We start from the raw sequence: 18,122 nt of genomic DNA on the forward strand, positions 1-18,122 counted from the left end.
GTACTGCATTTCAGACTCTTATGATGACCATGATGGCTACTCCATTTATTCTAAGGGATTCCTGCCTGCAGTAGTAGATACAGTGGTCATCTGAGTTAAATCCACACTATCCAGTCCATTTTAGTTCGCTGATTCCTAGAATATCGAGGTTCACTCTTTCCATCTCCTGTTTGATCACTTCCAATTTGCCTTGGTTCATGGACCTAACATTCCAGGTTCCTATGCAATATTGCTCTTTACAGCGTCGGACCTTGCTTCTGTCACCAGTCACATCCAGAACTGGATATTGATTTTGCTTTGGCTCCATCCCTTCATTCTTTCAGGAGTTATTTCTCCACTGATCTCCAGTAGCATATTGGGCACCTACCCACCCAGGGAGTTCATCTTTAAGTGACCTATCATTTTGCCTTTTCATACTGTTCATGGGGTTCTCAAGGCAAGAATACTGAAGTGGTTTGCCATTGCTTTCTCCAGTGGATCACATTCTGTCAGTAAAAGAAATGTAAAAAAGCTAAATGGCGTCTGGGGAGGCCTTACAAATAGCTGTGAAAAGAAGAGAATCAAAAAGCAAAGGAGAAAAGGAAAGATATAAGCATCTGAATGCAGAGTTCCAAAGAATAGCAAGAAGAGATAAGAAAGCCTTCCTCAGCAATCAGTGCAAAGAAATAGAGGAAAACAATAGAATGGGAAATACTAGAGATCTCTTCAAGAAAATTAGAGATACCAAGGGAACATTTCATGCAAAGATGGGCTCGATAAAGGACAGAAATGGTATGGACCTAACAGAAGCAGAAGATTTAAGAAGAGGAGCCAAGAATACACAGAAGAACTGTACAAAAAAGAGCTTCACTACCAAGATAATCACAATGGTGTGATCACTCACCTAGAGCCAGATCCTGGAATGTGAAGTCAAGTGGGCCTTAGAAAGCATCACTATGAACAAAGCTAGTGGAGGTGGTAGAATTCCAGTTGAGCTCTTTCAAATCCTGAAAGGTGATGCTGTGAAAGTGCTGCACTGAATATGCCAGCAAATTTGGAAAACTCAGCAGTGGCCACAGGACTGGAAAAGGTCAGTTTTCATTCTAATCCCAAAGAAAGGCAATAGCAAAGAATGCTCAAACTACTGCACAGTTGCACTCATCTCACACGCTAGTAACGTAATGCTCAAAATCTGCAAGCCAGGCTTCAGCAATACATGAACTGTGAACTTCCAGATGTTCAAGCTGGTTTTAGAAAAGGCAGAGGAACCGGAGATCAAATTGCCAACATCTGTTGGATCATGGAAAAAGGCAAGAGAGTTCCAGAAAAACATCTATTTCTGCTTTGTTGACTATGCTAAAGGCTTTGACTGTGTGGATCACAATAAACTGTGGAAAATTCTGAAAATGATGGGAATACCAGACCACCTGACCTACCTCTTGAGAAACCTATATGCAGGTCAGGAAGCAACAGTTAGAACTGGACATGGAACAACAGACTGGTTCCAAATAGGAAAAGGAGTACATCAGGGCTGAATATTGTCACTCTGCTTATTTAACTTATATGCAGAGTACATCATGAGAAACGCTGGACTGGAAGAAACACAAGCTGGAATCAAGATTGCCGGTAGAAATATCAATAACCTCAGATATGCAGATGACACCACCCTTATGGCAGAAAGTGAAGAGGAGCTGAAAAGCCTCTTGATGAAAGTGAAAGAGAAGAGTGAAAAAGTTGGTTTAAAGCTGAACATTCAGAAAACGAAGATCATGGCATCCGGTCCCATCACTTCATGGGAAATAGATGGGGAAACAGTGGAAACAGTGTCAGACTTTATTTTTTTTTTGGCTCCAAAATCACTGCAGATGGTGACTGCAGCCATGAAATTAAAAGATGCTTACTCCTTGGAAGAAAAGTTATGACCAACCTAGATAGTATATTCAAAAGCAGAGACATTACTTTGCCGACTAAGGTCCGTCTAGTCAAGGCTATGGTTTTTCCAGTGGTCATGTATGGATGTGAGAGTTGGACTGTGAAGAAGGCTGAGCGCCGAAGAATTGATGCTTTTGAACTGTGGTGTTGGAGAAGACTCTTGAGAGTCCCTTGAACTGCAAGGAGATCCAACCATTCCAATCTAAAGGAGATCAGTCCTGGGATTTCTTTGGAAGGAATGATGCTAAAGCTGAAACTCCAGTACTTTGGCCACCTCATGCGAAGAGTTGACTGATTGGTTAAGTCTCTAATGCTGGGAGGGATTGGAGGCAGGAGGAGAAGGGGACAACCGAGGATGAGATGGCTGGATGGCATCACGGACTCGATGGACATGAATCTGAGTGAACTCCGGGAGATGGTGATGGACAGGGAGGCCTGGCATGCTGCGATTCATGGGGTCGCAAAGAGTTGGGCACAACTGTGACTGAACTGAACTGAACTGAAGGAAAAGACTCATAATATGACTACCAAAACTATTTTAAACTTGTGCCTGGAAATAGAAATATAAACCAGGTTAAAAGAAAAATATATACTTGAAAAAACATTTGATGAAAGCTATTTTCCTTAATATACAAAGAAAGTGAAAGTGAAGTCACTCAGTCGTGTCCGACTCTTTGAGACCCGTGGACTGTAGCCCACCAAGCTCCTCCATCCACGGGATTCTCCAGGCAAGAATACTGGAGTGGGTTGCCATTTCCTTCTCCAGGGGATCTTCCTGACCCAGGGATCGAACCCAGGTCTCCCACATTGCAGGCAGACGCTTTAACCTCTGCACCACCAGGGAAGCCCTAATATACAAAGAGAGCTTACAAATCTGGGGGAAATATGTCTAATATTTTCCAGTAACAACAAAATAACAAAAATAAAGGTAGATGTCTTTCTTTGTGGAACCACCAGAGCATGTAATATTGAACACTAAATGGTGAACTAGTTATTGAACACATGCCAAATGAAAGACATTTATGAGCTAAGCAATTCACAGTATTTCATTTGATTCTCACAACTCTATAAGATAGATAAATAGTATTAGCCTTGTTTTACAATTGAGGAAACAGGTTCAGAGATTTAAATAATTCACCCTGTGTTATTTAAGTAGTGAAGGTACTTTGAAACCAATTGTAGAGTCCAAACTCTTAATCATTGTGCTATTTTTCTTTCCCAGGATGTTCCCAAATCTTCTGAAAATGGCATGAATTTTTGCTTATTTTTCATGTTCTTATTTTATAATAAATGCATCTAGTTTGTCAAGATGGAAAATACTGACAAAAAAAGAATAAAGAAAATTTAAATTGTAACCAAACCCACCACTCAGATAACCACCATCAACATTAGTACATTTCTTGCTAGTTTTATACAGATACACACATTAAGTGGGCTTCCCAGGTGGCACTAGTGCTAAAGAATCCACCTGTCAATGCAGGAGATGTAAGAGACGTGGGTTCCATCCCTAGGTCAGGAAGATCCCCTGGAGGAGGGCATGGCAACCCACTCCAGTATTCTTGCCTGGAGAATCTCATGGACAGAGGAGGCTGGTGGTTGAGAAACCAGACACATGGACACAGAAGTCCATAGGATTGCAAAGAGTTGGACATGACTGAAGTGATTTCCGTGTACACATTAAGTAGAGTTGAGGTCAGATAGCAGAGAGTCTGTCTCTTCATTTTCTATTTATTATTGTATGGGCAGTTCCCCATTTTGAAAAACCTTATTTGACATCATGTCTGTAATGTATGCAGGTCAGGAAGCAACAGTTAGAACTGGACATGGAACAACAGACTGGTTTCAAATAGGAAAAGGAGTACATCAAGGCTGTATATTGTCACCCTGCTTATTTAACTTATATGCAGAGTACATCATGAGAAATGCTGGACTGGAAGAAACACAAGCTGGAATCAAGATTGCCGGGAGAAATATCAATCACCTCAGATATGCAGATGACACCACCCTTATGGCAGAAAGTGAAGAGGAACTAAAAAGCCTCTTGATGAAAGTGAAAGTGGAGAGTGAAACAGTTGGCTTAAAGCTCAACATTCAGAAAACGAAGATCATGGCATCTGGTCCCATCACTTCATGGGAAATAGATGGGGAAACGTGGAAACAGTGTCAGACTTTATTTTTTGGGGCTCCAAAATCACTGCAGATGGTGATTTCAGTCATGAAATTAAAAGACACTTACTCCTTGGAAGAAAAGTTATGACCAACCTCGACAGCATATTCAAAAGCAAAGACATTACTTTGCCAGCTAAGGTCCGTCTAGTCAAGGCTATGGTTTTTCCAGTGGTCATGTATGGATGTGAGAGTTGGACTGTGAAGAAAGCTGAGCACCAAAGAATTGATGCTTTTGAACTGTGGTGTTGGAGAAGACTCTTGAGAGTCCCTTGGACTGCAAGGAGATCTAGCCAGTCCATCCTAAAGGAGATCAGTCCTGGGATTTCTTTGGAAGGAATGATGCTAAAGCTGAAACTCCAGTACTTTGGCCACCTCATGTGAAGAGTTGACTGATTGGTAAAGACTCTGATGCTGGGAGGGATTGGAGGCAGAAGGGGACGACAGAGGATGAGATGGCTGGATGGCATCATGGACTCAATGGACGTGAGTCTGAGTGAACTCCGGGAGTTGGTGATGGACAGGGAGGCCTGGCATGCTGTGATTCATGGGGTCGTAAAGAGTCGGGCACGACTGAGCGACTGAACTGAACTGAATGGCTGTATTGGCATTTAGTCTTATCGTCCGTTTAACCACCTCCCTTTAAATTAAAAAAAATTTATAATTTGCTACTCTTGTAGCACCTTCATAAATATCTTTTAAAAAATAAATATTTGGACAGACAGTCACTTCTGCTTCTGTTTCCCATCAGTTCACAGGCTTTCTTTTTTCATGTAACCTTGTAAGCAGGCTGTGCACCCTGGAAGCAGGAAGCATGGAGAGAGGGGAGCGGCCGAGTTCAGCTGTCTAGTCACCGTGGAGTTGATTGTAGTCACTTCTCTATCATTAATTATAATCATAGCTGTACCCTTTTACTGGTATTATGATCTCACTGCAGGCTTTTTGTTAATACTTTATTCCTGTGTACACACTCAGGGCACAGCATATTGTCCTCCAGGTGTGGGGGTGGAAAATCACCAGAAGGTATCAGGAAGAATGCGGACACCTTCCTTCGTTTTCCAGGCACCCATGCCTGCCCAGCATGAAACTGTAAATGAACCCAGCCTTCTGTGTTAGCTGGGAGACTTCTCCCGTGGACCACACACCAGCGGACCTCACAGGTCTCTTGTGATCCTACTGACTCCGTCTTCATGGCCCTGGCTGCCATTCTGCTCCAGGAGGCAAACACAGCTTCTGAGTCGAGGGCAGAAGTGGATACAACTGCCTCAAGAGGCGGAGGAGCTCCCTCAAGGGCAGGTGGCCCCCGTGCAAGAGGAGCAGCCCCATCAGAAGATGTTTTCTCAACAGAGCATTCCAGTGGTAGTTCCCCCTTTTCTGTCTTTATCCTTTTCGATAGTGACAGGATCCTGGCCTCCTGTGTTGTGGCAGGAATGTTTTTTTGATGAGGGTAAGCATATTCACAGAGTCGTTTATATCCATCTAGTTTCGGGCCTTTGGTGCTCAGTTTTAACTGCTGGCACCAAGCACGAATGACATCCCTGTGGACCAGGTTGACAGGCGGCAGGACTTCAGGTAGAGGGGGGATGGGGATCCGCGTCGGTGTCTTCGGAGGTTTCACACTGGTGAAAGACTGGATACGAGAAATCAGTGAAAGCAAGAATCTTCCGCAATCTGTAATTGAACATGCTGATGGGAAAATGTTTACACCTGGATTTTACAGATTAGGAGTATATACAAAAAACTGCCAATATTGATGCGTTGTGTGTTGCAGCAAGACATGCTGATTGAAGTGACTTTTTCACCTCATTCTATGATAAGTTGAAATTACAGGGAGAAGTAAAGATTTAAGAACTGTTAAAGAGGCATTTATTTGTACCAGTTATCAAACTGTTTGATGGGATAGAGATTGATATTTTGTTTGCAAGATTAGCACTGCAGACTATTCCAGGAAACTTGGACTTAAAATATGACAGTCTGCTTAAAAATTTAGATATGTATAAGAAGTGTTAATGATTGCAGGGTTTTGATTTTGTTGCAAATCAATGAAGTGGTTTTACGAGATGTTCTACATCTAGCATCAAACATTGACAACTTCAGGTTAACCCTGAGGGCTATCAAACTGGGCCAAATGCCGCAACATCTACTCCAATATATCAGGTTTCCTCAGTGGTATCTCCTGGGATACACTCGTAGCAGGAACTTGCCAGCTTTTTTCAAATGCAATAGCATCAGCTCTTGTACATAAAGTTTTCTTGGTACTTTCTAAATGATATGTGTTTAGATTATATTAAAATAAAGTTGATTATAGACACTGAAAAAAAAATAAAAATAAAAATAAAAATAAAAATAAATATTTCTCCACTTCTTGGATAATGTTCTTTTCATTTTTTGGCTGCACCATGTTGCTTCCAGGATCTTTTGTTTCTCGACCAGCTACTTGACAGTGAAAGTGCAGAGTCCTAACCACTGGACAGCCATGAAATTCCCTAGATTATTTTCTTTTTTTTTTTATTATTATTTTTTTTAATTTATTTTTTAAATTTTAAAATCTTCTCAGATGTGAATTTTATGATATTAATGAAACATGAATGTTTTTAAAGGCCATGATGCCTGTTGCTTCCCATAAAAGTACAAATTTAAAAATTCCACTAGTGTTTGTCTCACTATATCCTCATCAGTATATTAATAAGTCTTGTGCTAACTTGATAGATAAAAAATAGGATCTTGGTTTAATTTGTATTTTTTATTAGATTACTAGTAGGTTTGAATCTTTTTTAATTTATTAGCATTTTACATGTCCTTTTCTATGACTTATTTTTACCCTTTCCTCATTTTCTACTGGGAGTCTTACTGTTTTTCTTATCAACTTGTCTGATATCTTTACATAATAGCTATATTGTACTTTTTGTCACATTGTCACATATCCAGTTAGTCACATTGTTTCCTCAGATGTTTATCTGGCTTATATTTTTTGGAGACATAAGTTTTGGATTTTTACATTGTTAAACTAATCACTTTTCTTTTTCTTTTACTGCTTTTATGTGCAGATAAATAACGTAAATAGCCAAGGCACATAAATACCAAACTCATTGCTCTCCTTTTGAAAATCTTTTCCTTAGTTCCTCATGCCTACTTATTATTTTCTATTGTCAAATTTTATTTTTAATAGATAATATATTCATATGGTTCGAAATTCAAGATACACAATAGGGGAAACTATGAAATACACTCTTACCTCTGATGTGAGGTAGCTCCTCTCGGCCACTGCCCTTGCCAACCTAGACAGCATATTAAAAAGCAGAGACATTACTTTGGCAGCAAAGGTCCATCTAGTCAAGGCTATGGTTTTTCCAGGGGTCATGTATGGATGTGAGAGTTGGACTATAAAGAAAGCTGAGTGCAGAAGAATTGATGCTTTTTGACTGTGGAGAAGTTCACAGTTGATGCTTTTGTTGGAGAAGACTGTTGAGAGTCCCTTGGACTGCAAGGAGATCCAACCAGTCCTAAAGGAGATCCTCCATCCTAAAGGAGATCACTCCTGGGTCTTCATTGAAAGGACTGATGTTGAAGCTGAAACTCCAGTACGCTGGCCACCTGATGTGAAGAGCTGAATCATTTGAAAAGACCCCAGTGCTGGGAAAGATTGAGGGCAGGAGGAGAAGGGGACAACAGAGGATGAGATGGTTGGATGGCATCACCAACTCAATGGATGTGGGTTTGGGTGGCCTCCAGGAGTTGTTGATGGACAGGGAGGCCTGGTGTGCTGTGGTTCATGAGGTCGCAAAGAGTCAGACATGACTGAGCAACTGAACTGAACTGAACTGATGAAATATACTGGCTTCTAAATAGCCCGTTTCCCTCCCAGAGGCAACTAGTATTATCAGGTTCTTGTATATGTATATACTGGCAAATTCAAGTAAATATTCTTCCTTTTCTTCATAGATAGTAATATTCTATAAACGTTGTTCAGCACCTTTCCTCTTTTCTCTTAATAATTTACCTTTTAGATCATTCCATGTTAACTACATAAAGAATGTTTTCATTTTTGTGCTATGTGGTGTTTTATTATATGGATTTACCATAATTTAACTGTTTTCCTGTTTTCCTGGACTTGAGGTAATTTCTCATTTGCTGTTAAAATCAGTGCTTCAGTGACTGATCAAGTAATGTCATTTTGTATGTGTGCAAGTGTCTGTAGAGTAATTCTTAGAAGGGGATTGCTGAGTCAGGAGTGTATTCATTTTGTATGCTTGATAGGCCTTGTCAAATTGCCCTCCAAGAGGTTAAACCAAATTACATTCCAATTGATTTTGTATTTACATGGTTAGGGTAACCAGACATCCAGATTTGCTTGGAATGGTCTTGGTTTTAGCACTGAAAAGCCCATGTCTGAGAAATCCCTCAATCCAGGGTAAACTGGGATAGTCATCATTCTTTTATACTTTCTCTGACACAGTGTGATAACATATTTCTACCTTCACATTAGCCTTTTGCTAATATATATTACCCCTTCCCTCTTCTTCACCTCAGCAGATCCTGGCTTTTCTTTATCTTCCTCTACAGTGCCTGGTAGACACGTGCTACTTTGGAAATATAGACCTTGTTAAGACTTATCCTGTAGTGTGGCATTCCAGATATGCTATGAGTAAAATAAGGTGAAGACTGTTTGCCAAAGAAATACGTAATTTATAAAAAAATAAAGTTCATAAATAAAAAATGGGTTTTGCATGTAGAAATTTTGTACTATATGTATTCATTCTTTTTTAAAAGAAATTATTTTTGTCTGCACTGGGCCATTGTTGCTGTGCACGGGCTTTCTCTAGTTGCAGCGAGTGGACTTCTCATTGCAGTGGCTTCTCTTGTGGGGCATGGGCTTGGCATGAGGGCTCAGTAGTTTCAGCACAAGGGGCTTAGTTGCCCCATGGCATGTGAAATCTTCCCAGACCAGGGATCGAACCCATGTCTCCTGCTTTGGCAGGTGGATTCCTAACCACTGGACGAAGTCCTGTATTCATTCTTACTAATATTTTCTTTAATGGCTCCTTGCATTTTGTTTCATTCTTTAAGAAAGCCTTCTATGAGATTATTGTTATTATTTTGCTATGGTTTTTCTTAATGATACTTTTTAATTTTTAAATTGAAATCTTTGACACATTTCGAATATATCTTGGTGTAAGATATGAGGTATGGATCTCACCTTCTTTTTTTTCTTCAGATAATTACCTACTTTTGTCTGTTGGTTGAATAATTTATCTCCCCCCTGCCACTGTATTGAAATGCCACCTTTATCCTAGGTTAAATCCCTTTAAGTATTTGGGTCTATTTCTGGACTTTATTATTAATATATTCTATTACATTCTGTTTGTCATACAACAGTCCCGCTGTTTTAATTATTTATAATATGATTTAATATCTAGAGCTAGTTCCTCCTCCTTACTCTTTTCCAAATTTTCTTAGTTAGCTATTCTTCCTGGTTTATTTTTCCATCTGAATTTTGATGGAATTTGAACCAGCCTGTTCATATTAAAAATTCCTGTTTTTATTTTTAGTAACATTACAAAAATTATAGGTTAATTTAGGGAGACTTTGACGCTGAATCTTCCTATCTGAGAAAATGGTATATTTTTCCTCACTTGTTCAAGTTTTCTTTTGTGGACCTTAAAATTTTTTTTTCAGGGGACTTCCCTCGTGGTCTAGTGGCTAAAAATCCGTGCTCCCAATGCAGGGGTCCCCAGTTAGACCACTGATCAGGGAACTAGATCCTACATGCTGCAACTAAAGACCCCGCATGCTGCAACTAAGATCTGGTGTAGCCACATAACTAGATATATATTAGAATTCTTTTTCATATTTTCTTCATGTAAATCTTATATTTATTTTAAGATTATTCCTAGGTATTTTTTCATTTTATTATAAATTTAATCTTACCTCCTGTTAGATATTCTAATGTGATTGTTCCTGTGAATTTTAGAATTATTTCTTCTTGAGCACTAAAATCCCTTTGAGAATAATTGATAATTTTCAGTATTCCTATCCAAGACAATGCCTTTTTTGTTTTTATTTTTTGATATCTCAGAAAGGTTCCCTAATTTTTCTACAGATAGAATCAGAAACTGCTTATTATGTTATCCCTAGATTTTTATGAACTTTGTTGCTATAGTGGATTGGATCATTTTTTTCCATTTTATTTTAATTAGTCATCGCTGATACATAGAAAATTTATTTGAGTATTTGTCTTACATTTACCCATTTGGAATCTTTAAGATTCTAAACATATTTCAGTTTTTCCTCTTGGGTTTTCAGGATGCACATTTATATCATTTGTTAATAATGAAAGTATTTTTTCTTCCTTTTCTCTATGTAGCTCTTCTATTTTACTAGCTATCTCTTGCATTTCTTGCTTTTCCCTCCCCCATCTCTTTCTGCTTGGCCAGAAATTTTAAAGCCGTAGTAAATTATAACAATGATAATGGGTATCCTTGTTTAGTCCCTGACTTTTCTGGGAACATTGTTTTGCTTTATTTGTAGGACTCTTTCTAAATGAGCTATGGTTTCTCTATTTTCATTTATTTTCTTTTAATTTATTGGCCATGCCTCATGGCATGCAGGATCTTAATTCCCCAACCAGAAATCAAACCCATGGCCTCTGCAGTGGAAGCACAGAGTCCTAACCACTGGACTGCCAGGGAAGTCTCCAGGCTATAGTTTCTTTTAGATGGACTTTTAAACAAATTGAAAATAAAGTCTTTGTTATCTCTCAATATAATTTAAGATATTTTTTAGGAAAATAAATTTAAGGATGACCTCAATGTTTTATTATTGAAGTTTTTATTCTCACACAGTTGTATTATCTATGGATTATATAGAGTCTAAATATAGTTAACATTGCTATTTGGCAGTAGGAAAATAAGATATTTTAGTTGAAAACTGCTTAGCTTTGTAAAAATTAGAATGTAATTAATTGTACTATATAACCACACTCAGAATAATTTAACTTTTTCTCTTTTTAACTCAGAAGTCACTTAGTGTACCTCATGTTCTTTCCCAGACATCATTTTTCACCTAAAATGTGCAAGTACTAATTAATAGAGCTCCAGTTATTTGAACACAATAGCAGTAAATGTGACGATTATTTAAAATGGGGCCTTTTCTTTTAGAGTATTTAAAATTACATGTGTATTTATGTATTTTATCTAATTATAAAGTATTATTGAATTATTATGCTTTCAAGAATATTGGGGAAAAGACCAGGTCTCTATTACTCAATAAATACTTGTGTTTTGAAGTAGTCAAGAAAACCAAAAATATCTGCTCAGTTCAGTTCAGTCACTCAGTCATGTCTGACTCTTTGCAACCCCATGGACTGCAGCATGCCAGGCCTTCCTGTCCATCACCAGCTCCCAGAGTCTACTCAAACTCTTGTCCATTGAGTTGGTGATGCCATCCAACCATCTCATCCTCTGTTGTCCCCTTCTCCTCCCTCCTTCAATCTTTCCCAGCATCAGGGTTTTTTCCAAATGAGTCAGTTCTTCGCATCAGGTGGCCAAAGTATTGGAGTTTCAGCTTTAGCATCAGTCCTTCCAATGAACATTCAGGATTTATTTCCTTTAGGATGGACTGGTTGGATCTCCTTGCTGTCCAAGGGACTCAAAAGAATGTTCTCCAGCACCACAGTTCAAAGGTATAAATTCTTTGGTGCTCAGCTTTCTTTACAGTGCAACTCTCACATTCATACATGACTACTGGATAAACCATAGCTTTGACTAGCTGGACCTTTGTTGGCAAAGTAATGTCTCTGCTTTTTAATATGCTGTCTAGGTTGGTCATAACTTCCAAGGAGCAAGCATCTTTTAATTTTATGGCTGTAGTCACCATCTGCAGTGATTTTGGAGCCCCCCAAAATAAAGTCTGTCACTGTTTCCACTGTTTCCCCATCTGTTTGGAAGCACAGAAGAAGTTCATAGTTAATGTTTTCACCTAATAAGACTGAAGTTTTATCACAGAGCAATACATTGCTATACATATTGCCTGGAATAATTTCTAATTTGTATAACAAGTCCAAAAAACAAATATAAATATGACTTTCTATATGTTTCATTTTATAGCACAGAAAAGCATTTTATAAGGACTCCAGTTGTAGAAAAGCAGATGTACTTTCCTCTTCAGCACTATCCAGTGAACAACATGGTAACAGGTAATTTAAAATAAAATTTAGAGTCAACTCAAGTAGGGAAGAAACAAGGGAATATGTTATACAAAGTATAACTCCCCTGCCATACACACTAATAGGAGACCTCATTCACACATTAAAAAAATTAATCTGCAGAACTGACCCCAAATAGGCCCTGTATTTCCTGTGTTAAAACGCTGGTCTATTGGTAAGGTGGAAACACATCCGTGTTTACATAAGACAGTTCCAGTTTATGCCTGTTGTCCTGGCATCAACTTTTGCTCTTAAGTGTCCCAATTTGGAAGATTAATTGTATAAAATGTTAGTGTTAGTTGCTCAGTCATGCCCGATTCTTTGTGGCCCCCTGGACTGTAGGCCCCCAGTTTTCTTTGTCCATGGAATTCTCCAGTCAAGAATACTGGAGTGGGTAGCCATTCCTTTCTCCAGGGGATCTTCCCGACTCATGGATCAGGTCTCCTGCATAGTAGGCAGATTCTTACCATCTGAGCCACCAGGGAAGCTAGATAAATTGCTTGAACAACCCTAATTATATAGTTTCCTTTGAGAATCTGATGAAACATAGGTCTCTTCCCCCAAGCATACATACATACAAACGTAACACATAAACTTTACATATAATTTAAAGAGGCTCACATGTGCCCAGAAGCCCTTTCATGGGTCACCCAGATGTTGAAAGACTTCATATTTAGGTTTTCTAGTGCCCAGCATAAAAAGAAGACAGTTAATTGAGGCTGACATTGAGAGGGTGCAAACAAAGGAACTAGTTGAAAAGTGGCCATTGAAATTTGAGTAGTGCTAAGTGAGGCAAAGTAGGAGATATTATTTGAATAATTTAATGTGGGTAGTATTTAGTAGGGTCATCATTAATTTAAAAAATAGAGGATTAAAAAATTGTTTTTAAAACACTGCAGTTAAAATGTGTGGACTTTTGGATGTTTCATTACAAAATCATTTGTATATTTATCGTTTTATCTTTTTTAGCATTGTCATAATTACCTCTCGCAACTAGTTTACAAATTCATAAATGTCTTCTATCATATTACTGTTCCTCTAACTAAGTTTATCTATCCACCTGTTTTATTAGTTTTTTCCTTCTATTCATTTGAGTAATATAAATGGCCTTCAGAAAAGCAATTAAGAACTTTGAATGTGTAGTTTGGGGCTGAGTGTTGGAGATATCAAAGAAAACTTCTATTCCAACTATGATAGTAGCAAAGTCAGTTCTGGAACTCTTAGGGGCAACTGTTGGCTGCAAGGGACAGTGAACTAAGAGGGTGTACAGTTGCCCTTTGGACAGCAAGCGTTTGAACTTCCAGGGTCCACTTATATGAGGGTTTTTAAAATAATAGATGCTACAGTTCTGCATAATCTGCAGCTGGTTGAGTTTGCAGATGTAGAACCGCAGATAAAGAGGAACACTGAATCTCCAGGGCTATACATTGTAAGCGGATTTTTGACTGCTGAAAGAGTTGGCACCCTTAACCCCCACATTATTTGGAGGGTCAACTGTACTTAAGTACTACGGTTGGGAGTAGCTGGTTGCTGCCTAGATTTTCCCTAGATCTAAATATTCACATAAGATGTAGGTACCTTAAACATGGATGGTTATGGTATAGTATTGGTATTGATTTTGCTTCAGGCAGCTCCATCACCACATACTAAATGTCTTTTGCTTATTTGGATTTACTGACTGTTTGATAACATAAAGACCAATAATAAATATTAAAATCAGCCATACAGTAAAGACATATGCTTAGGCTTGGACAAGTAACAATGCTGTTCTATATCTCATCGCCATCTTAATGTTTAAAAAGACATGGCAGTGTTATATAAAACAAACTAAAAAAGAACTATAGGGATATCTCTGGTGGACCAGTGGTTAAGACTCAGTGCTTCCAATACAAGGGGCCTGGGTTTGATCCCTGGCTTCCCAGGTGGCGCTAGTGGTAAAGAACCCACCAGCCAGACATGGGATTGATCCCTCAGTCAGGAAGATCTCCTGGAGGAGGAAATGGCAACCCACACTAGCACTCTTGCCTAGAGAATCCCATGGACAGAGGAGCCTGGAGGGTTACAGTCCACAGGGTCACAGAGAGTCAGATGCAATTTAGCACACAGGCAGAGGGCTAGATCCCATGTGCCACCACTAAGATCCAGTGCAGCCAAATAAAATTACTAAAAGCTGTAAAAATAATCATTAGTCATCTTTATAATTTTAACCTGTGGTAAGCTGGTATTGATTTTATTGGTAGAACTAAAATCTTCTAATTTTTTAATTTGTGAAGTTGAATAATTATTTTTTCTTTCTAATACTGCATTAAATTTAAAAATAGTACTTTCTTAAAAGAAAGTTTTATTTAAAAAATTATTTAATTGTCTTTAATTTTGACATAAAGTGACAGTCTTTCCTTTTTTTATCATGCTCATTTGCCTGTACAGGAAGAAATAACTTCCTGTTGAGAAAATCAGCATGTGTTAATTGAAAATATAGGGCAGTGGTAATCTAATTGAAAATGTAGGGCAGCAGTATTCTAATTTAGGCAGCATTATCAACATTTGTGACTATAACTTTACTGTCTCTTCCTCAAAATGGGTTGAGTTCAACTCAGTGAATGTTAAATATCTTAAAATAAATCTAGTTAGATGTCTGGTTTTAGAAAATACAAGTTGGAGCTATACCCTAGAACAGAGTTTCTCAGTCCTGGAACTGTCATATATGGCATTTTCAGTTCAGTTCAGTCACTCAGTCAAGTCCGACTCTTTGCAACCCCATGGGCTACAGCATGCCAGGCTTCCCTGTCCATCACCAACTCCTGGGGCCTATGCAAACTTGTGTCCATTGAGTCAGTGATGCCATCCAACCATCTCATCCTCTGTCATCCCCTTCTCCTCCTGCCTTCAATCTTTCCTAGCATCAGGGTCTTTTCAAATCAGTCAGTTCTTTGCATCAGGTGGCCAAAATATTGGAGTTTCAGCTTTAGCATCAGTCTTTGCAGTGAATATTCATGATTGATTTCCTTTAGGATGGACTGGTTGGATCTTCTTGCTGTCCAAGGGACTCTCAAGAGTCTTCTCCAACACCACAGTTCACAAGCTTCAGTTCTTTGGTGCTCAGCTTACTTTATAGTCCAGCTCTCACATCCATACATGACAACTGGAAAAACCATAGTTTGAAATTGACGGACCTTTGTTGGTATTTTAGGCCAGATGATTCTTTGTTGTAGAGAGCAACCCTGGCCAGTGCCCATTAGATGGGGTGCCCAGTAGCACCCCATCCAGAAACATGCCCCTCTCCACCACATGACCCCCATGTTGTGACAACCAGACGTATATCCAGGTGTTACAAGTGTCCCATAAAATATAAAAGTGTTTTTGGTCTGGTTTTTTGTTTATTTTTTTGCTTTTGACTGGAATTAAGTTCTCTCAGTCTGCTGTCACTGGTTATAACCATAATAAAAAATTCTGATTAACAGTTCCATATGTGGCTTCCCAGTGGCTCAGTGGTAAAGAATCTGCCTGCCGTGCAGGAGATGCAGGAGACACCAGTGTGATCTCTGGGTCAGGAAGATCCCCTGGAGGAGCGCATGGCAACTGACTCCAGTATTCAAGGTGGAAAAAGCCTATGGACAGAGGAGCCTGGAGGACTATGGTCCACAGGGTTGTAGAATCAGACATGACTGAAGCAACTGAGCACATATAGTTAATAAAAAGGAAAAGAATAAGTAAGAGTGATAAATTTCTTGCAGGCAAAAAATCTCAAGCCTAGACCCCCTTGCATTAAAGTTCTTAACTCCTGAACCACCAGGGAAGTCCCCAAACCAAAAAGTTCTGATAATTAAAAGCTTGGGAACTTATAAGAGATACTTTATTAGTTATATATTCAGTTCAATTCAGTTCAGTCGCTCAGTCGTGTCCAACTTTTTGTGACCCCATGGACTGCAGCATGCCAGGCCTCCCTGTCCATCACCAACTGCTGGAGTTTACTCAGACTCATGTCCATTGAGTTGATGATGCCATCGAACCATCTCATCCTCTGTTGTCCCTTTCTCCTCTCACCTTCAACCGTCCCAGCATCAGGGTCTTTTCAGATGAGTCAACTCTTCTCATCAGGTGGTCAAAGTATTGGAGTTTCAGCTTTAACATCAGTCCTTCCAATGAACATTCAGGACTCATCTCCTTTAGGATGGACTGGTTGGATCTCCTTGCAGTCCAAGGGACTCTCAAGAGTCTTCTCCAACACCACAGTTCAAAAGCATCAATTCTTTGGTGCTCAGCTTTCTTCACAGTCCAACTCTCACATCCATAAGTGACTACTGGAAAAACCATAGCTTGACTAAACAGACCTTTATTGGCAAAGTAATGTCTCTGCTTTTGAATATGCTGTCTATGTTGGTCATAACTTTTCTTCCAAGAAGTAAGCATCTTTTTATTTCATGGCTGCAGTCACTGTCTGCAGTGATTTTGGAGCCCCCAAAAACAAAGTCTGCCACTGTTTCCACTGTTTCTTCATCTATTTGCCATGAAGTGATGGGACCAGATGCCATGATCTTTATTTTCTGAATGTTGAGTTTTAAGCCAAGTTTTTCACTCTCCTCTTTCACTTTCATCAAGAGGATCTTTAGTTCTTCTTTGCTTTCTGCCATAAGGGTGAAGTCGTCTGTATATCTGAGGTTATTGATATTTCTTGCAGCAATCTTAATTCCAGCTTGTGCTTCATCCAGCCCAGCGTTTTTCATGATATACTCTGCATTTAAGTTAAATAAGCACGGTGACAATAAACAGCCTTGATGTATTCCTTTTTCTATTTAGAACCAGTCTGTTCCATGTCCAGTTCTAACTGTTGCTTCCTGACCTGCATACGATTTCTCAAGAGGCAGGTCATGTGATCTGGTATTCCCATCTCTTTCAGAATTTTCCACAGTTTGTTATGATCAGCACAGTCAAAGGCTTTGGCATAGTCAACAAAGCAGAAATAGATGTTTTTCTGAAACTGTCTTGCTTTTTCAGTGGTCCAGCGGATGTTGGCAATTTGATCTCTGGTTCCTCTGCCTTTTCTAAAACCAGCTTGAACATCTGGATGTTTACGGGTCACGTACTATTAAAGCCTGGCTTGGAGAATTTTGAACATTGCTTTACTAACGTGTGAGATGAGTGCAATTGTGCAGTAGTTTGAGCATTCTTTGCTATTGCCTTTCTTTGGGATTGGAATGAAAACTGACCTTTTCCAGTCCTGTGGCCACTGCTGAGTTTTCCAAATTTGCTGGCATATTCAGTGCATCACTTTCACAGCATCACCTTTCAGGATTTGAAAGAGCTCAACTGGAATTCCATCACTTCCACTAGCTTTCTTTGTAGTGATGCTTTCTAAGGCCCACTTGACTTCTTCACATTCCAGGATGTCTGGCTGTAGGTGAGTGATCACACCATTGTGATTATCTTGGTAGTGAAGCTCTTTTTTGTACAGTTCTGTTGTGTATTCTTGGCTCCTCCTTAATATCTTCTGCTTCTGTTAGGTCCATACCATTTCTGTCCTTTATCGAGCCCATCTTTGCATGAAATGTTCCCTTGGTATCTCTAATTTTCTTGAAGAGATCTCTAGTTTTTCCCATTCTGTTGTTTTCCTCTATTTCTTTGTGTTGATTGCTGAGGAAGGCTTTCTTATCTCTTCTTGCTATTCTTTGGAACTCTGCTTTCAAATGCTTATATCTTTCCTTTTCTCCTTTGTTTTTCACCTCTCTTCTTTTCACAGCTATTTGTAAGCCCTCCCCAGACAGCCATTTTGCTTTTTTGCATTTCTTTTCCATGAGGATGGTCTTGATCCCTGTCTCCTGTACAATGCCACAAACCTCCGTCC

At 39.1% G+C, this 18,122-nt stretch overlaps 2 protein-coding genes across 2 annotated transcripts in view; one reads left to right on the top strand and one right to left on the bottom strand.

The window, feature by feature from the left end:
• The window catches only part of TERB2 (telomere repeat binding bouquet formation protein 2), a 38,485-nt gene that overhangs the window by 16,535 nt on the left and 3,828 nt on the right, over positions 1 to 18,122 (top strand). Inside the window, exon 6 of the mRNA XM_069597348.1 lies at positions 12,183 to 12,271. Coding sequence (XP_069453449.1) covers positions 12,183 to 12,271 — 89 coding nt within the window. The remainder of the gene's footprint in view (positions 1 to 12,182; positions 12,272 to 18,122) is intronic.
• LOC138444029 (developmental pluripotency-associated protein 4-like) lies at positions 5,006 to 7,384 on the bottom strand. Its single transcript, XM_069597373.1, has 2 exons — positions 7,313 to 7,384; positions 5,006 to 5,707 (listed from the first exon to the last, which is right to left on the bottom strand). The coding sequence occupies exons 1-2, from the start codon at positions 7,382 to 7,384 to the stop codon at positions 5,006 to 5,008; spliced, it is 774 nt and encodes a 257-aa protein (XP_069453474.1).

This window comes from Ovis canadensis, chromosome 7 (assembly GCF_042477335.2).
Source record: "Ovis canadensis isolate MfBH-ARS-UI-01 breed Bighorn chromosome 7, ARS-UI_OviCan_v2, whole genome shotgun sequence".
NCBI classification, from domain to species: domain Eukaryota; kingdom Metazoa; phylum Chordata; class Mammalia; order Artiodactyla; family Bovidae; genus Ovis; species Ovis canadensis.